The sequence below is a fragment of the Pholis gunnellus genome, assembly GCF_910591455.1.
Source record: "Pholis gunnellus genome assembly, chromosome: 16".
NCBI classification, from domain to species: domain Eukaryota; kingdom Metazoa; phylum Chordata; class Actinopteri; order Perciformes; family Pholidae; genus Pholis; species Pholis gunnellus.
The window spans coordinates 8,524,657-8,546,077 of NC_136543.1; the positions used below are offsets into that span (position 1 = coordinate 8,524,657).

General features: G+C 40.3%; 2 protein-coding genes across 2 annotated transcripts; one reads left to right on the top strand and one right to left on the bottom strand.

The window, feature by feature from the left end:
• Positions 1–1,456: 1,456 nt before the first annotated feature.
• On the top strand, positions 1,457–14,846 carry dgat1a (diacylglycerol O-acyltransferase 1a). The gene is made up of 17 exons (XM_079176444.1): positions 1,457–1,870; positions 3,073–3,160; positions 6,980–7,020; positions 7,648–7,733; positions 8,294–8,346; positions 9,210–9,315; positions 9,627–9,755; positions 10,330–10,404; positions 10,505–10,608; positions 10,723–10,761; positions 10,913–10,954; positions 11,113–11,157; positions 11,449–11,561; positions 11,846–11,911; positions 12,089–12,176; positions 12,353–12,415; positions 12,498–14,846. Exons 1-17 carry the CDS (start codon positions 1,614–1,616, stop codon positions 12,642–12,644), a joined length of 1,542 nt encoding a protein of 513 aa, XP_079032570.1. The 5' UTR covers positions 1,457–1,613; the 3' UTR covers positions 12,645–14,846.
• A 189-nt stretch (positions 14,847–15,035) lies between these two features.
• Positions 15,036–17,431, bottom strand: cfap20 (cilia and flagella associated protein 20). Its single transcript, XM_079175689.1, has 6 exons — positions 17,265–17,431; positions 16,488–16,567; positions 16,273–16,384; positions 15,945–16,133; positions 15,728–15,841; positions 15,036–15,163 (listed from the first exon to the last, which is right to left on the bottom strand). The coding sequence occupies exons 1-6, from the start codon at positions 17,346–17,348 to the stop codon at positions 15,158–15,160; spliced, it is 585 nt and encodes a 194-aa protein (XP_079031815.1). The 5' UTR covers positions 17,349–17,431; the 3' UTR covers positions 15,036–15,157.
• Between the last annotated feature and the right edge of the window lie 3,990 nt (positions 17,432–21,421).

Genomic DNA, 21,421 nt, shown 5'->3' on the forward strand with positions numbered 1-21,421 from the left:
TCCGAATGTTTGAGCAATAGTGGGCTGTGGTTGTCGTCGCTCTTTTGAAATGTGGTTAGTGACACTTACTTGCTCTGAATATGTTCACCTTTACCACAAGGCGACAGTAAAGCTCTATGCAGCAGCTGGTAGATAACTTGGAACATTATTATGGACAACAAATAATACTATGTTGTTATGATAACATGGACAATAGTGCATATTGTGTATTTGTGTACTTTTTATTTTAAGTGTGAAAAAATACTAAAATTCAAAAACACAGCCACGAGAAAAGAACAGAAACGCTTTTGAGCACTTGCAGAATCCTAGTGGTACAAAACACAACACTTTAATGTCATATTCTCTAACATACGGGTTATTTCTGATTAACTTTAATCCATTAGAATTGATTCAAGTGCAATGGTGGGATCTATGAAGGCATGACTGTATTGCATTGCATGTACTTACATTAAATATATGCATATTGTTGATATTGGTGACATTAATGCTCTAATGCCACTGCTTTGCTTCTGCAAAACTAGTTTCCTGGATGTCGGGTCATTTTAGGGCATATAGAAGCGGTACAGCGGAACAATCCTGAGTGTTTCCTCTCGGTGGCATACAAATTGTTTACAGTGGCAAATCCAAATCCTATATGGCCTTGATCCTAACAAACAAATTTCACATTTAAGTAAAAGCATAAATTCATCTCCAGTCTGCAAGAAGGCCAAAACTGGATTAGTTGTGATTCTACAGGGAACAAATATTGCAAAAATAATTTCTTCAAAGTATATAGGACTAATGGGTGGGTCCTGCATTTGTTATAATGCTCTACTTTATGTATTCACTGTTGTTTGTTTGCTGCTGGTAAATCGTTGCACTACTGTTTAGTTAGTTAATTTAATACTATACTATTTAACTGTATATAGGCTACTGTGCATTTTCTATATTAATATGTTTTACTCTGTTATTTTTTATTGAATATATTGTGCATTTTATACTTAATATTTGTATTTTTACTTTAATTGTCATTCAAAAAAAGTCATTCAGTGATTGGTGTGAGTCTAACATCAGGTGCATTTTCCAAGACTCTACTAAATATACATTACTTTAACAAAAAACGTATAAATATTTAAAATGTTCCTTTTAGTTAATCAATTAATATATAATAAAACAAAAATAACAATATTGGATTAATAAACTATAGGCACATATACATATATTAGCCTGTCAAAGGACTATGGGCGTGTAGTTGTTCAAGGTCAATAGAATAATGTATAAAATCTTCTATAGCTCTGTTGTGGCAAAGAGTTAAACATTTTACAATGATACATGCCACTATCACCCAGTACATTTCAGTATTTTGTGAAGCAGCCAATCCGGAAGTGAATTGGGTCATCGGCTCGATAGGGGGATGTCAGTTTAAAAACACAGATCTGGCAACCTTAATGACAATTGCAACTTGAGCCGTGGCGGTGATGAAACGCATCATAACCACCAGCGTAGACACGACTTGAGGCTATTCATCCGTTAGCTGTTGATATAACGTCTCCGGATGGAAACAAAGACACAGGTGACCGCAGGTTGAGCAGCGATGTCAGGCAGGTAGTAGCTGCGTGACTGAAGCCGCTGCAATGAGCGACAGAGCCGAGATGAGAGGGCCTGTAAGCCGCCGGAGGAGGACGACCATCTCCAACGGAAGCAAGTGGCACGATGCCGCGGAGAAACCTCCACCGTGTTCCGCTAAAGCCAAAACAAACGAGGTGTCCAGGCATGCGAGTGTCAACGGGAAGGCGGCGGACGGAGAGATGGAGAAGTCAGAGCAGCTGCAGCTCCAGAACAGCCCGAAGAAACAGAGGAGTGTGGTGGAAGACTTTAACGAGAGACTCAGGTAACGTTAAGCTGTTACTTCAGACGTCCGCCGTCACGTGTACGCATACTAACACACGTTAACGGTGCTTTAAATGACCGGAAGTAGTTGTCATTTAGACAGAAGTGACTCATTTGTATTAAACATTTTCACTGGGGGATAGTCGTTTGTCCTTAGATCACATGGGGCTCAAAGGGGCCACTTACATGTGGCCCTTTTGAGCATATATATATGACAGAAGCTCATACTCCATACTTTTCATACATACTTCTATTAAATAGACTAGCAGTTAACTTTGCTTTGGGGATTTGGAAATTCATCTTCCATGTCCAACACCTTCCTTTGAATAAAAGAGTTTATTTTTTACATGTAAAGGAAAGTATTGTGTCAGGTTCTCTGCTTTACATGTACTTTTACTTTGTGAAAGAGAGAGAGGGGGGGGGGGGGGGGGGGTATGAGTGAAAACAGACTTTGTGAGAGGAGACATAATAGCCCGACCTTTATCCTAAATATTTTATGGTAACACGCCCACTTCCACAGATACGTCTTCGCCTTTTGAAGCCACCTCTACTTATTGGTTTGAACTGCCAAGAGTCTGGCTGGTGTTTCACTCGCACTCTTGAATTTAAAGATATAAAGATTGCTATCATGAGGGCAACACCAGAATGCTGCAATAAAGTGACTGTAACAAACAACAATGGCGTGTGCTTTTGCAATCCTGTGCTTGCTGCCTGTCAGTCTGCACGTACTCCTGCAGGTCTTGTCTTGCCGTGAGTGTCGTGGCACTCATTGATGAACCCCTCTTCTCTTTATATGCTCATTTCCTTCTGTACTTCACCTCAAACGTCTTCGCTGTCCACCTTCCTCTCTTTAATACTGAATTATCGCCCTCCTTATCTTTCTATCCCGTTTCTCCTCTGCTTCTCCTCCATCCTCCCTTCTCCTCTTAATGAATGTTCTTTACTTCAGTTTGAATTATGCAGCCTCCGTCAAAATAAACTGTGCACAATAACATTTCTAGTAGTGTGTGTGTGTGTGTGATTTTTGAAGATGCCGCTGAATCTTTCCCGAACAGAGGTTTGACTGGAGTGACGTACCAAATGGTTTCATCCCTGAGCTTCTGGAGATAAACCGGGCAGGAAGGAATGCAAAGAGCTTAATCAACCCTAAAAAAAAAAATACCCCATCCTCAATAAAACTGTTGACTTTGTGTTTCCATGCAGCTGTCACGTCCTCCAGGAGTCTCTCTTAAGTTCAGCCAGTGGCTACAGCAACTACAGAGGAATCCTCAACTGGTGCGTCGTCATGCTGGTGAGTTGAACTGTTTTGTCCATTCACAACTGAAAATGTGCTGCGACTTCCACGAGCAATGACCCGGGAACTCTGGATGAAAACGTGACATTTTTTTTTTAAGAACCAGTTACACCTCTCTTTGTCTCTCACTGTCACTTACACACAAACGCATACTGTATATAAAGCTGCTGCACGAACGTGAAGTACACATCCTCCTGGGATTTTGAAGTTGGACCCATGTTGACACGTGTCTGTGAGAAGTCTGATAAGTTGTTTTCATGTTATCTCTCTTCGGTAGATTCTCCACCAATGCGTGCTCAGTTACACCCTCGTGGCCCAGTTTGTCATTTCCTGCACTCATTTCTTATTTATACGACTTTGATTTAAGAGGTTTTTATTGGTTCTACTTTAATCTCAGGGAGTTTGCTTTCACTCTCATCAGAAGTAGACTTTCCGTCAGCTGCACTTGTATTGAGGGTGTCCTGGTACACCTGCAGTCGACATCCTAAGGATTGAAGTGACGGTTCATGCGTTGATCGCACACGCCGCGGAATATTCTGAATATGAATGCAATGGAGGGATTTTCAATCATCCCTAAATTGCAGGAGAGGGATTATTATGGGGTGGTATTTTAGTGCCTTTGTGGATTTGACCCCTATCAATCAGCATTATATGGTTTAATTTTAAATCCTTGGTTTGAAAAGTCACATGTTCTACTAAATAATAACATGCCTGATGGATGTTCACTGACAGCATCTTCTGAGTTAGTGCGCTCGCTTGGCCAATAAAGTTGTTTCTCACACTGAAGTTCTAAAATAGAACATGAACCCAAAAGATGAATCTTCTTGCAGAGACAATTTTATTTATAGATCTGAAAAAAACCTTTTTAGTTTACGCTTTCAAATCTTAAGCTTGCTGGGATGAGCTGAGAAGAATCACTTGAAAGCAGCAACAAGAGCCGGATGCTAAAACACACGAGACAAGCACTCCGTATGACGAGAACATCAATTAGCAGGAGCTTCCTGTTAAGACGAGCCAGCAGGATCTTCTTCTTCAGTCTCTGCCCTGTTCCTACTGCTGATTCCACTGTGTGCGTCTCCGAAAGGCACCCTGCAGAGCTTCTCAACGTTCAACCACTGTTAGTCTTTTAATAGCGTGGAGGATACAAATATACAGTCCGCCAGAATCCTAATGAAAATGCAAGTACAAGTTTCTATCCACGTGCATGCTTTGCATGTGTGGATATGTACTTAAATGGTCGAATGCACAAGGGTTATGTGTCCCAGCTTTTGTGTACTATATATATATATATATATATATATATATATATACATACACACACAGTGTGTGTGTGTGTGTGTGTTTTGTAGTGTCTTTCGAGGGTTATTTTTCAAACCAGGCCTTATTTTGCAGTTCTGCGACAGGATTAATTCTATCTTTGAAAATGCATCTGTGACGACCACGTCCTCTACTTTTTGGTCACCAGGGACGGCATCGCTCGGCTCTGACCGTTTTAGGAAGCCTTCAGGATTAGGCTGTAAGAGTGTGAAGTGGAATCACAAAGTCGTGTGTGTGTGTGTGTGTGTGTGTGTGTGTGTGTGTGTGTGTGTGTGTGTGTGTGTGTGTGTGTGTGTGTGTGTGTGTGTGTGTGTGTGTGTGTGTGTGTGTGTGTGTGTGTGTGTGTGTGTGTGTGTGTGTGTGCGCGCGCGCGTGCATTTAGAAGCTTAGTTGTGTAGTTTGTCCCCAATAACCAGGACCGTCGGCTAAATGCCTAAAATATCAGCTGCAGGAGCACATGTGTCTACAGATGAGACATTAGATGTGTTGTTCTACTTCTTTCATTTTCAATGTTGAAGGCAAAGTGTTTAGAAATATTACTAATTCAGTTCATTCACAACCTTAAAATGTGGGCGGTCGGCAAAATAACAATTTAAAAAAAATCCATAAGTTACCTTTTGAAACAGCCACGCTTCTTCTTTACGTTCTCTTAAAGTGCTTGTGAAGTAAGTGTTCATGTATAATCTTGTTGAACTTTTGTTTGTTTTGTTGTTTGGAGGATGAATACATTTCAAGGTCTAAAAAGCTCTCAATAACAAGACACATGCACAACGTTCAGAAGATTAAGATTGGTGCGAGTGAACCAACAAAGACGTTTCTACAAACTGCTGACTAGTTATTAGAGCACAGCGCATACACGCATGTCCTCAATAGTCTTTGCTGTGTTGAAGGAAAACCTGTAACAGAAGACCTTTGCCAATGCAAAATGTTTGCTGGTTCAGCCTTTGTTGGCGCCAGTTCTCTCAGGTCAGCTTAAAGGCTTTGTCTGTCAGGGTCCTAAAGTTCAGCCGACCCCGGCAGCTCTTTCTTTTTTTTAAATTTACCAAATCTGAGACGTCGCTCCTATCCACGGGACACCGAGATACAGCTGAGACAAGTTCATTACTGTCGTATTTCATCTGGTTCACACAGTATCACACCTGTTTAAGAAACATATTGAAGATTATTCAAAGGGAATATAAATTGCGTCTATATATTGGGAATTTTATATTACTTGGATTATTTGATAAATATAGACATTTTGTTGTTGAAATTGGGAAAAAAGACAAATGTTTGAACAGTCTGTCGTTTGTTTTTTTACTGAGGAAATTGTAAATGATTATAAAGAGAAGTAGATAAGAAAATGTGCTTAACTCGGAGTATAAATAATCTGATCTTTGGGTGCTAAAAGGTTTGAGTCAACAAATCAAAAGTAAAGTTATTGTTCATACAAGATAACGTTCCTATTACTGACCATAAGACCGATAACGGATTGTAGAAATACTTCCTAACTGTAGTTACAGCTGGACAGAAATAGTTCTTTAACCAGGCAGCCTGTGTTCAGTTAAAAGCCCCCCTGCTGAAGTGTCTTTGAGCAACACACTGAATCCTGCCGTCTCCCACACACTGACCTCTCTCTGCTCAGGATCAAGTGAGGACACATTTGTACAGTTGAATAATTGCCAAATCAGATTTCATTAAATGCTCTGGAGAGGCCTCTTTCCCAAGACTGGTCCTCTGTTGGCCACGCTGAAGGTTACTGAAGCAAAGGTCACTGGTTTGGACAAAAGACATAGTTGAATCAAAAGCACATTGCTGCTGCGGGGGTCTTGGCAGGCGAGTGGGCCGATGGGGCAACATGGCACGTAATCACTGCTGCGTGACCTTTTTACCGCGTGTCGTGCTCTCTCTGTCCTCGTTATGTTAAACCGTCTCTCTGACTCCTGTGCACTGAACGCACCACTTGCATGATCTGATAAATGTATACATGCTGTGCATATACCTGTTGAGTGAGTGGGTGGTTTAGTTTTTATCTCGGAAAGCTCCGATAACTGATGGCCGATGTTAAAGCTGGACTCAGTCCTTGAACTTTAATACAGTGATAAACTTGTTTTATTGGACACAGTTCACAGAGTGAGCAGAAGCAGGGTGAGACAGTTATCAAGGTGTGATGGCAGCCGGGACATGTTGCTCAACTTCAGGTATGAAACGGATCTTATCTTCAGTTGTTCAAACTGAACGTGACGATATGTCCGTGCAACTTTAAACTCTTTGTTGCTCTTTCTGCAAGTTGCTACGCATCAAAAAAGAAGAAAACCTGCTGTTTGTGTTTTGAATAATAACTCACTCAACGCGCACAAACAAACACATGGAAATCTGCAGACTAATCATGAGCCGAGCCAGATTCATAGCGGGGCGGGGGGGGGGGGGGGGGGGGGGGCCTAAATATATTGTTGGGTAAACAAAGTTTATTCTGTGAACTACGCTCATTGGCTCCCGTTGCTTGTTCCTCTCGTCCAGGTGCTGAGTAACGCTCGCCTCTTCTTAGAGAACATAATAAAGTGAGTATGGACACACACACACACACACACACACACACACACACACACACACACACACACACACACACACACACACACACACACACACACACACACACACACACAACGTTAGATACACAAGCAGGTGCTGTTGCAACTCACTGCCATATTTGGTTAAACCACCGGCCGTGTCGCCACCTCACCACGGCCCGCTAGTTTAGTATTACATTACAGTATGTATTACAGTTGAGTATTACACTCATTTGTCACTTTTTGTCCAAAATCAATAGAAACAGGAGCTGGATGTCCTCAAACATTTAACGTTCATCCAACAGCACATGTGCTCAGGGCTTTGTTTGTTTGTCTCTAAAGAATTACAGTAAGAGGAGTGTAGTCTGAAACATTGTAAATTCCTATACAATTAGATATAAAACAGTTTCTATGTTGGCTGACGTTCCTCTGGGTTTCAATCCTTTTTTTAAAATTTTTATTATCCAATTGTTATAGATCACAGTTTTTTGCCTTAACTACACCTTTTACTGACAGAACCAACCTTAAACTAAACCTCACTTAACCATTTTACACAAAAGCATTTCTAAATGATGACTGGTGGGATCAATAATCTCACTCCTCTCCTCTCTTATCTAGGTATGGTATCTTGGTGGACCCGATCCAAGTCGTGTCTCTCTTCTTGAAGGACCCCTATAGCTGGCCATCAGCTTGCCTCATCATTGGTACGGAGCATTTCCTCAACGTCTGTTGACTGACTCACAGCCATTTGTCCTTCTGTGACCCTTAGGGTTGGTGTTCAGGTTGAACTTATTGGCCAACAAGGGAGGTGTCTGTACATCCCATATGGAAATGAGGAAACATTAGTCTCCATCACTGTGACATGAAAGTGTTTCTGTTGACTGTAATAAAACATGTTTTACAGCCTCGCCGCGTATCGAATGGCTGATGTGATGCAGATTTAACGAGCCAGATGCTCAGTGATAGCATATAGAAGCATTGTTAGCATGAGATCCTGTCCTGAATATTCCAGCACAGCCGTTTATTGATTCTTTACTCCTGACATTGTCTCTTTTCCGGCAACAACCGGCTTCATCAATGCAGTAAAACAAGTCAATACAAATGTGAATGGACGTAGTTGTCCTCGGCAGGGCTGGGCAGGGTATCATTAGAGCGATCTCTGTGTTACACGGAGTAATAACATAAAGTCAACCTCCCACTATGGTTCACATGCATGTGATGCTGTATCTGAGGAGTCTGTTTGTTTGTCTCTCCTGTGTTTCAGTGTCCAATGTGTTCATCTTAGCAGCCTTGTACACAGAGAGGCGTCTGGCTGTGGTGAGTGTTGACAATGGTTTGCATACGTTTTCCTACTTGCAACACATTTTCCTTTTTTTACTATTTTGGACACTGCAAATTTTGCCCGATCTGTTCGGTTCCGTCTGCTTTTGTAAATTCCTGAAACCTTCGACTTCGCCCTTTGTTTGGATTCCAAACACCTGACATTGGAATTAGAACTTTGTTCAGGGATTTTGGGGGAAACAGGTTGCTGAGCTATTAGATGAACTGTAAAGAGAGTTGAGGTTTGTTTTTAATATTTATCATTGCGGGAACTCCCATCAAGGATGTTTGCCTGAAAGAGGTGCTTTATACATCCTGGAGTCGACAGTGTAAAGTCGGCATCGCAGCACCTCGCCTCTTTATACGTGCTGTTAACTCTGATAACAACACCACTCCTGGTTCAGATTAGATTACATGTGATCTAAAGCCGTCATTGCCAAAGACTGGGTCAGGACCCACAGGTGGGTCGCAGGAGATTTTATTAGTCACCAAATAAATTAGCAACATTTCTTCCTTTAGTCCTTTTATTTTACACGTGTATATGTTGTCAACACCAGCATAAAACAAAGTTTCCTCTTCAAACGTCTGGTTTACTGATTCAAGATGATATAAGATGATGCGGAAATGACAGTAATGACAGTCAGGACGTTCATTTATGCACAAATCCGCTCTTCTCCCGAACACTGACCTAAAACAACTCGACAGATGCAATCTTTTATTGGTAAAAACCTCATTAGATCTCGTGTTGCACAGTGAAAAAGCTGTTTTTCTGGTTAAAGGAAACAATAATGACAGCACATCAACAGTCGGATCAAATGTTTTACGGTGACTCTTTTCTGTTTTCATTGTATCATTCCTAGGGTACCATTTCCCAAAAGACAGGACTGATTCTTCATGTTGTTAACCTGACATCCATGTTGATCTTCCCTGCAGCCACTGTACTCATCGTGACCTCCGTGACCCCAGGTACATACTAAATACATGTTCACAGTCTATGTTCATGAGACAAACATTTAGAATAAGCATTAATGCTTGTGTGTGTTTTGATACTACCACAAAAACTGCATTGGTCTGTTGCATCAGAAATTGCATTTAAATCATCACTGATGTCAAAAGTTATAATTGAAAAAAACTATTTAGCCAATAAACTGTTTTTAGCTTCCTATCTATTTACACCCACACACCAGAGCGCTCCTTTCATCTATCATGTATTGCTCTTAGTCAATGACCCGGTGTGTGTGTGTGTGTCTGTGTCTGTGTGTGTGTGTGTGTGTCAGTTGGTGGCGTGCTCTCGTTGGTAACCTACACGGTGCTGTTTCTCAAGCTGTACTCCTACCAAGACACCAACAGGTGGTGTCGAGAAATTAGACAAGCAAAAGCCAAGAGACTAACACGATCATACTCATGTAAGTATATCCACACACACACACACACACACACACACTCTGTTGAACAAACGTTATCTAGAGAGTGTGAGTAGGCACACATGTAGAGGTCAGAGGGGCTCTTGAGCAGGGCACTTAAGAGCAGTTTAGCGGCCAACAGATCAGACTAGCAGTCAAACGAACTTGGCTAAAGAAATTTGATTCAAACACACAAATGTCAGCGCACACTTTACAGGATTGTATTGTTTTTTTTTTTTATTTAGTACTGAGCTGCTACTGCCATTTAGTGGTGACAAGACAAACTGCAGCTTTTGGCAACCACGGTCATGCACACAGACAGAGATTAAAGTTGTGTGTTTTGAAGCTATTTTAATCCTAAACGCTACTTTATCTCCTCACTGTAGGAGCTGGGATAAACAGACTACACACACAGAGACATCCTTAAAATCCAACATGATTGTCTGTTGTATTTATAATGTAGTTTGATGGGTTGTTGTAGAACCACATGGGTATGGTAGTCAATGAAATGAGCTGGCGAGACTTAAAGAACCAGTTACTTACTATCTCCATTCTCGTGTGTGTGTGTGTGTTTCAGGTCCGTCCGTGGCACAATCGAACGGTTCAGCAGTTCATCCTCATGTCTCCTATCCGGGCAACCTCACCCACAGAGGTAACCATGATGTCCGCATTGGCGGTAGACTCCACAGCTTTTAATACAATAATGATAAACGATCCTAAATGAATATTTTGTTTCTTTTTGTTGTCTTTAGACATGTACTACTTTGTCTGTGCTCCAACTCTCTGCTACCAGCTGAACTTCCCACGGTCACCTCGAATACGCAAAAGGTTCCTGATGAGAAGGCTTTTTGAAATGGTGAGAGGGAACACAAACACACATTTCATTTGAATGCTCTTGGTGTCAACTGAGGATGTTGGAAAATGAAATGAGAATATGCATGTTTTCATTTTGACTCACTCTTTCTTGTAGCTTTTCTTCATGCAGTTGTTGGTGGGATTGATACAGCAGGTATGTTGAGCATTAACACACCTTAAATCACACAGACAAGTACTCAGAATATACTCTCCACACACACACACATTGAAACACAAGGTTCAACAGAAAGTCATGGAAATATTTGCCTATTTAAATCAAAGCCATTTTCATTTATGTCTTCCAGTGGATGGTTCCCACCATACAGAACTCAATGAAACCATTCCAGGTGTGTACACACACACACACACACACACACACACGACTGCACTTTATTGTGTATGACGATAAGGGGATCTCAGGAGAGCAAGAAGCCAGTGATCGTAGACTGTAATTGGTTTTGTCTTGACATTGTCAATAAGAAAGTTGTCATTGTGTCTCTCACAGGAAATGGACTTTTCTAGGATGGTAGAGCGCCTCCTAAAGTTAGCTGTGAGTATCATGAGGTTCTGTAGTTACACTGGACACACAATTGTATCCTGTCATAACCCTCTAATGAAAAACAATAAATACAATGAAAAAAAAACACCACTTTTACCACTTAATCCTGCATATTTAACTATAAGCGTGTCTCCCTTTGTCATAACTGTCTCACATGTGTATTAGAGGAGAGGTAGCCACATCGCAACCATGGTGTGACCTAAACTATCTAGACACTTCTCCTAAAATCTCCCATGACCCCCTTCTTCTCCTCCTCCTCCTCCTCCCCTCTTCCTCTCCCAGGTCCCTAACCATCTGATATGGTTAATATTCTTCTATTGGTTTTTCCACTCTTCTATGAACTTTGTGGCAGAGCTGCTGCAGTTTGGAGACCGAGAGTTCTACAAAGACTGGTGGTGAGTTCACACATGATTACATGCGCACACAAATACAGCATGCACACCTGTAAAGAAACGCGTGAACATTTTCAACATGTTGAGTCAGCGTCGGTCCCATTGCATCTCGAGGGTAACGCAGCAAGTTCACATGTTGTCAGCTGTGATTCCCCTAAATTTAAGTGGATCATGTGTCGCACGTCACAGGAATGCAAGCGTGTTCATTAAGCTATGTCGACGTCATTCAGAACAACCAATTATCTTGAAGTCCAATTCTCAAACTGTGCCATTGTTGTTCATTTCAGGAACTCCGAGTCCGTCACATATTTCTGGGCCAACTGGAATATTCCGGTTCACAAGTGGTGTCTGAGGTGAGCGCCAGACTTTTATTCATTCAGCATTGAAACCGTGTCTGCTTCATGTCCTCGTTGTGAAATAAAATCCCAAAGATTTATTTCGGGGTATTTTCCGCCACATTTTCCGCCACATTTTAGAGATCAGTGTGATTTGCCGGGTGCCTAATCGTTGCGTGTCTCTGTGTGTTACAGACACTTCTATAAGCCAGTGTTGAGGAAGGGAGTCAACAAGTTTCTGGCTCAAACTGCAGTCTTCCTGATATCTGCCTTCTTCCACGAGGTAAAATCTACATATCTGTTAATTCAACATCTGTTAGCTGACAGTTGTGAGGCGCTGGCTTGCAGGTAGACGGCTAAATCATAAATGTGCCGAAATAAAAAAAATGCGTGTGCAGCATATACATCTTTTTTTAGAAAAAAAAGTTCTGTGTCTGATATTTTAATTTCTCTCCTCAGTACATGGTGAGTATTCCTCTGAAGATGTTTCGACTGTGGGCCTTTATGGGAATGATGGCTCAGGTAAGGAGCATTGAACCCTCCATCTTTCTCTCCGCTGCTGTAGGCAAACACACTTCTGACCTCTGAACTTTCATCCCTTCAGGTTCCTCTGGCTTGGTTCGTGGGTCGTTTCCTGAATGGAAACTATGGCAATGCTGCTGTGTGGATCTCGCTCATCATTGGCCAGCCTGTCGCTGTGTTGATGTACGTCCATGACTACTATGTCATTCATCATGGGACCACGACATAGTGCCGGACAAACTTACGCACGCACACGCACACACACACACACACACACAAGTACGAGTCATGTTGTAAACACGCACAGCAAGCCTGCTGGACAACTCAATGAGTGAATGTAGAGCAGGTTAAGGTGACTTTAATAAAAAAAAAGCCCTGTTAATATGAACCGGTCCGTGAAAAGCAGCAACAGCAGGAAAATAGTTTTTGACTTCTTGAATTTTGCACTAAAGAGAAATGAACCACAGTATGCCAGGAAATGATTCTCACAACAAGAGAAGTGTTTGCTTTGAAGCAGCGTTCCACTTTTGTAGTCGGCCTCATGTGTTGACCTCGGGATCCGCAGTCACCACCCGCTCTTAATATCTATCCAGCATTGGACTTTTCAACTTTAAATAATCCTGGGCCCAAAGTGAAATAGCGCTTTGGATTTCTGTTGTTGGAATTTTAAAAAGTAAATGTGCGGTTGATGATTCATGAGGTCAAACTAAGATTAGTGGCTATTTCTTGAACTTTAAAAGTGGAAACTCTTCTTGTAACCCAAGCACTCCTCGAGTTTTGGAAAATGTGTGCACATTTGTGAACCACTGCCAAGCGAGCACAGGAGGGACGAGGGTCCTGCCACCACGGAGCTGATGTGAACGTGTCGTTTCCACATCGGTGGTTGAGAAGTCACTTCTTTTCTTGTATCCAAAAGGCAGCAGAGGAAGGATGAAGCCAAATAAACACATTGATGCAGTGCAGTAGTTGAGTATTACAGAAATGTATAATCCAAGGACTTGTTAAACAAGAATGATTAAAGACAAGAAACTGAAGGAAAAGATGCTTAAAAAGTGAAGTTTTTGCGACCTTTATTTGTAAAGTTGTGGACCTCCAGGCAGCCTCTCCTCTTCCGTCTCAAACAACATCAATGCAAGCCCCTCGTGTAACTGTACATGCTACAGGCGTGTTATTTGTTATGGCACTTGCGTCTTTTTGTGTTGCATTTGACTTATCAGATGGTTTATTTTGTACTTGTCTCATTTTATTTGTCCGTGTGAGTGTCTTTATTTATGTTGTGCCAAATTCTTATTAGTTTTGTCTTAAATCAATTATTTAATGCAATAGTTGCTTTACTGATTTGTACCAATGAATGTTTTTGCACTTTAAAGAAATGCATGCTGTCGACTAAAGCAATAGATTTGAATACTTTTTTTAAGTTATGTCATTCATGCAAGGGAGGTATGTTTTGTTGAAATAATTTGTATGTTTTGTGATTTGCTTGACGTATAAGTTTGGCTTACTTTTAGGTTTTTTCCAAAGTAAAACAGCAGCTGCAGAGGTGATGATGAGTTTCAAACAGTATTTAAATTCTAAAGACTCTTTTTCTTGGTTTGACCCAATTTAAAAGTTGCCAATAAGGATATTACCTATAAAAGTTAGATACTGTGTCATTTTACTTTATGTTGTGAACTGCTTTCCAAATGCATAGTGACAGTTGACTGATCATGATGAATCAAAGCCTTTCTTTTCTTTCCTTATTGATCACATTTCAGGTTAATACTAGAACACCATTTATCAAAAATACTGTGTTAGCATTCCTTATTGAAATTCATTTAAGTGCCTACTGTTAAAAAAAAAAACTACTAAATGCGTGTTTCAGTATATTTTCAGATATAAAATCAGTCGGTATCAGAAAATACTGGACACATTCAATGGTAAACACAACTCAAAGTCTAAAATTTAAAATTTTACAACACATTATTCTCATTTGTATGAATCTCCTGCGAAAATTATATTTACTCAAGTTGTTTACTTTTATTTCTGTCTTACTTTATGCTGTTGTGAGATTTCTTGAAAAAGGAAACTATAAAGTGAGTTTAGCGTGAGATGAGATCAGAGTTCTTCTGAGGATTTGTTGCCTCTCCCAGCTCGTGTTCCTGTGTTTCTGTAGCACTTGCTGTTTCCACATTTTTACTGCACTAAGTCTGCTCTTGGAATACGAGTATGTAATGCTGACGATGCATCTTTAAGTTGAACTGTGTTTAGTTGCTTTTGAATGATTATGTGATGCAACATATAGTTAAATTAATGTATTACTGATCTGTTCATTCTGTACACACAAATCCAAAGTGAAACAAAGATTATTTGTTTTGGGAATGCAAATCATGTTCACAGCCTTTCACATGAAATGATGTGTGTCATTTGATAAAGACTATTTATATATGACGAATGGACCCGTCTATTGAGCCTTCATTTTATTAGCGGTTAACAGTGGAGTATCCTACATTTACTGGTTATGATCTTTTCTAGCGCATGTAACATGGCTGCTGTAGAATGCGTGGCACAAACTATTAGTCCTAGAAAACTGATAATATCATCTTCAAACCATTACAGTCAGCATTGAAAACTTTGACAGATAATAGTCCATAAAAAACTTTATTTTGCAGAAAGCAACAGAAGACGGCACTCAAAATTTACAATAAACAGAAAATAATATAGTTAAACAGACAGGTCTGGTGGAATAGAGCAGGACCGGCATCTCTACTGCTGCAAGAAACAAACAAGTGTTAGGCAAACTTCTAAAAATCCATAAGTAACATCACTGTAATGTGTATTCTATATTGTACTTCAATAACGTTTCCACAGTAGCAGCAACATTTCCACAGTAGCAGCAACAGGCATCCGAGGTGTTTACGTTTATTTATATTTTTTAAGTCAATGAGAATTGGGAAATACTAAAAAATGTTTATAAAAAGTGTTTATTAGTGTAAGTTTAGCATGAATAAATGTCAAATTTTGCCTTTGTGTGTTTACATACAATCGGTTGATATAACCTTTTCAAATACAAACATTTCATAATCGTGTACACATTTTATTCTGCTTTAAAGCCATTATTTGTCACACCGCATTTATTAGCACGGTGGATCCTGAAATTAGCACCCCCATGTACTGAATTGAGGATTGATGTTGAATCTGGAATCGTTTTGAATCGTGACCCCAAGAATAGAAATTTAATTGAATCATAAGATACCAAAATATTCATTCCCCTATTAATTGTGCGGTTATATGTTGTGTATATTTGCGTGTGTGTGTGTGTGTGTGACGTCTCACCTTTGCTTTCTGGTTCTGGACCGGCAGGTAGAGTTTAAACTCAGCAGGGAGCTCGTCCTCCGAGTACAGTCGGTCTGAGAAATAAACTCTGCGTATTCTACAGTTGGCGTGGATCTGAGAGGAAAACGGTTCAGAAATTAGCATCAGAAATGAGGATCCACAGTCACACAGGTGCATCAGGAGACGGCTGGTTCCTCGTCCGTGTCTGTGCACTAACCTGTACACGCAGCGTCTCGATGTAATTTGTCCCGTAGGCCCTCCTGGTGAAGTCCGACAGGTTAAACTGGATTTGGTTCCAGCCATCGTCCAGCCTCATAGGCATGGTGCAGATGAACGGCTTCACTCGTGTCGTGCTTTGGTAGTTGCTTGCCCGAAACCGCCGGCGAACGTTTTTATCATCTAACACCTAAACGTTTTTTTTTCAAAGATGGGACGAAAAAATCTGGTGACTGCAAGGAACAAACCCGTACATATGCGTCACACATTCATTTGTTCTGACACCAAGACATGGAAGCCGTCTGTATCTGCAGGAATGCCTACCCTACCTGGACTTCAAAGGTGAAATACTTCTTGAGATTCTTGATTATCATAACAAGAAAAGGAAGCTTGATGCCCAATGTCTTCTTGGGGTCTGCGGGACACGTTATATACGTGGTACTGCAGGGAGTAGATGAAACAGAAAGACAAGGGAGATGAAGGAGGGTGACGAGTGCTTGAATAGGTTGACCCGAGCTGAAGAATCAGCTGAACATAAACTCACCTGACGTTTGCCCCCTCCACCTCCAACACCAGGGAGTGGATGTCATTGTCCGTGATTCTCTTGATGTGACCATTCTTCACCTGTGAACACACAGAAATATCATTTTTCATTTGTCGTCGTCGCAACGGCTTAAATTCATGTGAGCTGGAACGAGGCAGAAATATGAAACGTTATAATTGGAATTGATGTGCAAGTGCTTCCCAAGAAAATACGACTTCAATAGGCCAAATGGTGGTACTGTAATTAACGCCCAAAAACGTGATTTGGGAAAAACAGCTCACACCATAAGCCTGTATTGATTTTACAGACATGCTCGGCTCAATGTGCTCAACAAAAAAGCCTCTCGGACCAACATTTCCATGTTTCATCAGCACCACAAGTCCGTAAAATCATTGTAGCCTGATATATACAATAAATGTGACTTATTGTATAAATCATCAACGTCTACTCTATTGAGAGTACTATTGTAGCCTGATATATACAATAAATGTGATTCATTGTGTAAATCATCATCATCGTAATAACTAAACAGGGAATACATGTATTTATACTTGTTGCTGAAGCAGATTAGCCCCACTTATCACATGTTCAATGGAAGCTTCATAAGAAACGTACCCCAACAGAAGCTCACTCGGCTGTTTCAACACTGCATCCAAAACACACTACAACAGAGACGGCAGTTATAATACAGCCAATTAAGCTTTAAGCCCAAAACACGGAACGCCAGTTAGCTTTAGCACGGCTAGCTAACACAGCTATATTCGCTCCATATCTCACCTTTTTATCCCAAATCTGGAGCGGTTTGCTGCCGATGCTGTATAAGATAGACAAGAATCCGCTCTGAAAAGTATTTTTGAACATCTTTTTAGCGTTTGGTCCACGGTCGTGTGTGTGTTTTAGTCTGTTAGGTTAACTAGAACTGTTGCTAGATAACAAGCGTGACGTTTGTTTACATATTTGGTTTCCGTTCCCATCGCTACCGGTTCCGTGTGGTACAAAAAAAGAAACCCGTTCCGGTTCCAGAGATGACAACGTTTTGTTTAAATAATAAATAAAAACCAGACTTGTGTATTTTTATATTGTCACACATAAAATAAGAAGAGCACTGTTCACATTGACATTTTATTTCTAGGAGTTTTCACCTCTCCATTATTTTAGTGTTGCTAGGGAACAGAAGCTCTTTGCGTTGTTCCCGCCGGTCATTAAATGGTGACGCAAATCGGTCACCTTGGCAACAAAACGCCTGACCGATGTACAGTATACTGAATATTGTATAAATCATAGAAATGTTGATGCACATAGAATACATACTACCAAGCGCTTGATATACATATTGTGAATGACAATCAATTATATTTTATAATATAATATTTGAATATGCTTTTTTCACATTGTATATCAGGCTACAATGATGAGCTAGTATTTTTAATAAAACCTAATTGCATGCCACAGTACCTTAATTTCACTTTTCATTAATTATTGCCCAGCGTTTGGCAGCATTATAATTTGACATACTAAAGAAATATTTATGTTATATAAATGTATTCCTGCTTATTGTCAATATGGTCTTATTTCTGCACTGCACTTCCCTAAAGTTTTGGAGACAAAAAAAGTAAAATAATTGTCAAAGGGATGAAGCAGAAGCAGAAAAATCCAGACTTTAAATCCTCAGTGATACTACTTTGTATAATGCAATTCAATAGCTTCTGTTCATTTGACCCTCACTGGCTGGTAAAGGCCTGCAACTTTGACTTGACTTTTATATGTTGAATTGTTAGTGTACCCCACTAAAGTGTTGACATCCTCCTCTCTGTCTCCAGCACTTTAAACAAGCTGGGATAGATCATCTGACAATGATTTCAAATATTTGAACAAGCTAAAAAACATTCGATCAAACATTAGCATGGACCTTTGCAACAGACATCATCAGTCCCTTTTTAGTTTCATATGAACTGAAGATGAATTCATTCACTAGTATTCAGGTCAGCTCTGCTCTACGACCGTTTGTTTGACATTCTGACATGTAATGTACACAGTTGACACACACATGCACATGGACGCACACACAAAAACACACACACACACACGCTCTAGAGTGGTGGCCATCTCTCTGTTTATGTCACTGTGTTTTATGAGGTGCTGCTTCACTCCAAATATTATATCTCTGTTAAAATAAATGCAAAAGACCTCCTATCTCTCTCTCTCTCTCTCTCTCTCTCTCTCTCTCTCTCTCTCTCTCTCTATTCCTAGAACTGTGTGTGTAAATTGAATTAAACGGCTTCACATGTTGGCAGCTTTGTAAAAACATGTACAGAAACCTCTCTTCTCTAATTGAGTCAGGTATTTACGCAGAGACAAACACAGGTGGAGAAGGACTTTTTTTTCCATCAGACCCTTTCAACGTGGGACCACCCCGGAGACAGCTTTAAATAAACGTATTCAAAACCTACTTGAGTGAAATAGTCCATTCCGGTCTCTCCTTCCTTTTGTCTTATAAAGACAAGATAATGTTTTTTATTTACAAGTCGCTTACTTATTATTTCAGATCCTGTTATTTCCAATCCAACTAGTTGCCTTCAATATACGTACTTCTATCTATTTTTGCCTGTTTTTCTGTCGTCCTTTTTTGATACTAAGCTCTTTCCCTCCAAATCCGGAGCGGTGGAAGAAGATCAAAATAGAAGGAAAGTACAGGGGAGGAAGACTCTTTTCTACTGCATTCTTTTCCATATTGTGTTTATTCCTTCGTTGCACCATTGTGGGACAGGGGGGTGACATGAGAAAGAGACTATGAGAGGTCCAGCTTCCTGACTCTGCACTCTGCTCTGCTGGAGCAATCGTCCCGCCCAGAGAGGTGCACATCCCAACTCTACTCACTCACTTGTCTCCTACAGAACCTATAGAGAACAACGGAAGAAAGAAGAAGTGGAACAGCAACTCTGTAACTTTATCAGAAGAATATAAACATTACGTTGAGACGTTTTGGGTGGATTTACTGGACAAGGGCTGTTTCACTCTCTTTGCCTCCTTTAAAGGTATGTTTCAGAAAAGTATTTTCTAACCTGTTTAGTTTTCTTTCTTTTTACTTAAAATGCTGCTTTTTTAGCTCATTCTTCATTAGGGATTGGATGCCTTGAACCATAAGCGCTGCGCTGATATTTAGAGGAAACAACAGCCTCTATTTAAAGCAGTGCTTATAGTTTACATGCAGAGCTTTTCTCTGAATACAGGAGCTTTCAGTCATTAGTGAATGTTATTATTCTGTCTAAACCTGTTGGGATTTACTGATTTAAGGTTTAGGTTAAAGCAAGATTTGGAGACTTGATGGTTGAATTTTATACGATCGTAGCTCTTAAAAGCTGAGTGCTGGGTAACAATCATCTGCACAAATATGTTATTGGACGTGAGCATGACATGTAGAAGAAATGGCTGAATCAGGAACCAGAACGCAGCGTGTCGGAAACTATCTGTCCTTTAACCCAGGCCCTCGGCCATGTTTTATCCGACTGTCTGTATGATGATGAACAGTGGAAAGCCCTTCTTTGGCAGGACGTGTTAACAGGAGCTCATCCATCTCTGGTATTTATAAGGAAAGGAAAGACATTTTTGTGTGTCTGTCAAATAGTACCTTAAACAGGGAAATCCATTTGGTTATCTCCCTTGTTTTATATGAAGAAAGAAGTTACAAAGTCTGGATTGAAAGTGGGGGAAAAGACATTTCTCTCAGGTGTCAAACTGCTGAAGTTTCATTCAAACCCTTCAAATGCTTTTCCTCATTTCAAGTAAACTCATTTACGACTTTGCCTCAAGTTGAATAAACTAAAATAAATAAAATAAATCAGAGCAGGAGCCTGGTAGGCAAGACTCCGCCCCTGGTTCACCTGCAATCCAACTGAACATAACAATTTGTTGAAATATCTTATTATTACAATATATATGTTATATTTGAGATTAATACCTGAAATTGAAGTCGTACTAATTGCAGTATAATTAAACATGTTTTATTCACATGGTGCGTAAGCTGCTAATAATGAGTCCTTTTTTTATTAAATAGCCAACACAACCCGACGGAGACAGGAATAGTTGTGTTTGATGTGAATTAGAAACTATAAAACTATACTGTGTACTGCGTGTTTGATAATTTCCCACTACATTTCTGTCTTACGTAATACTTCACATAAGAGCTGAGCACACTTTAGATGGAAATCTATGCAGCTAAGAATCGAAAGCCAAGAAAACATGCATAAAGTTGGTTCCTGGGGTCGTTTCACTTTGATCAAACCAATATTTCTAAGGTCACATGTCAACAGATCCATCTTCACCACAAATAAGCACACTCCAACTGCAGATGAAGACCATGTAATAAGTCTGAAAGCCCCAAAACGGTTTTGGAATTTTGTGAAACTACTGTAGTTTCAGATAGTTACAGAACAAATTTACCGACGCGCTGCAACATATCTGCCTTTTTTTAGTAGCTTTCCGCTTCAGATGCACGTTATATTTTCCAACATTTTATCTCTCCTCACGTCCTCTAAGCCAAACCTGAGTTCCTTTAAAATGATTGGTCTATTGTTAGCTTATTGTATAGTTATTCACCTTAAACCTCTTGAAAGAGAGCAGCATCTGCACGTTGGGGACTTTAAAGCCTCCCCTCTCTTAAACAGGAAGCGTCAAATTGATCAAATTTATGTGACTCGTTCAAGACAAACCTATATCTCGTGTTCAACACAACCTGTGTCAGCTGTGTATTAAATAGCAGCTCACACTGACATGGTTCCTATCAATATGGTACACCGTGTTTAACACACGAGGTCACCACTTAGCTTTGTTGAAAGTGTCACATCCTTTTAGAGCGCGTATGAAGATGGATTCGGTCATCTCTACAGTACGAGAGGACATTGTTTATAAGACGGGGATTTCTGAAGTCTCTCCCT

Coding starts and splice junctions, on each gene's coding strand:
- dgat1a (XM_079176444.1), top strand. CDS start 1,614: ATGAGCGACAGAGCCGAGATGAGAGGGCCTGTAAGCCGCCGGAGGAGG. Junction 10,405..10,504: donor GGGCAACCTCACCCACAGAG/GTAACCATGATG, acceptor TGTTGTCTTTAG/ACATGTACTACTTTGTCTGT. Junction 11,158..11,448: donor AGCGCCTCCTAAAGTTAGCT/GTGAGTATCATG, acceptor TTCCTCTCCCAG/GTCCCTAACCATCTGATATG.
- cfap20 (XM_079175689.1), bottom strand. CDS start 17,348: ATGTTCAAAAATACTTTTCAGAGCGGATTCTTGTCTATCTTATACAGC. Junction 16,568..17,264: donor TCCAGATTTGGGATAAAAAG/GTGAGATATGGA, acceptor GTGTGTTCACAG/GTGAAGAATGGTCACATCAA. Junction 15,842..15,944: donor TCGAGACGCTGCGTGTACAG/GTTAGTGCACAG, acceptor TTTTCCTCTCAG/ATCCACGCCAACTGTAGAAT.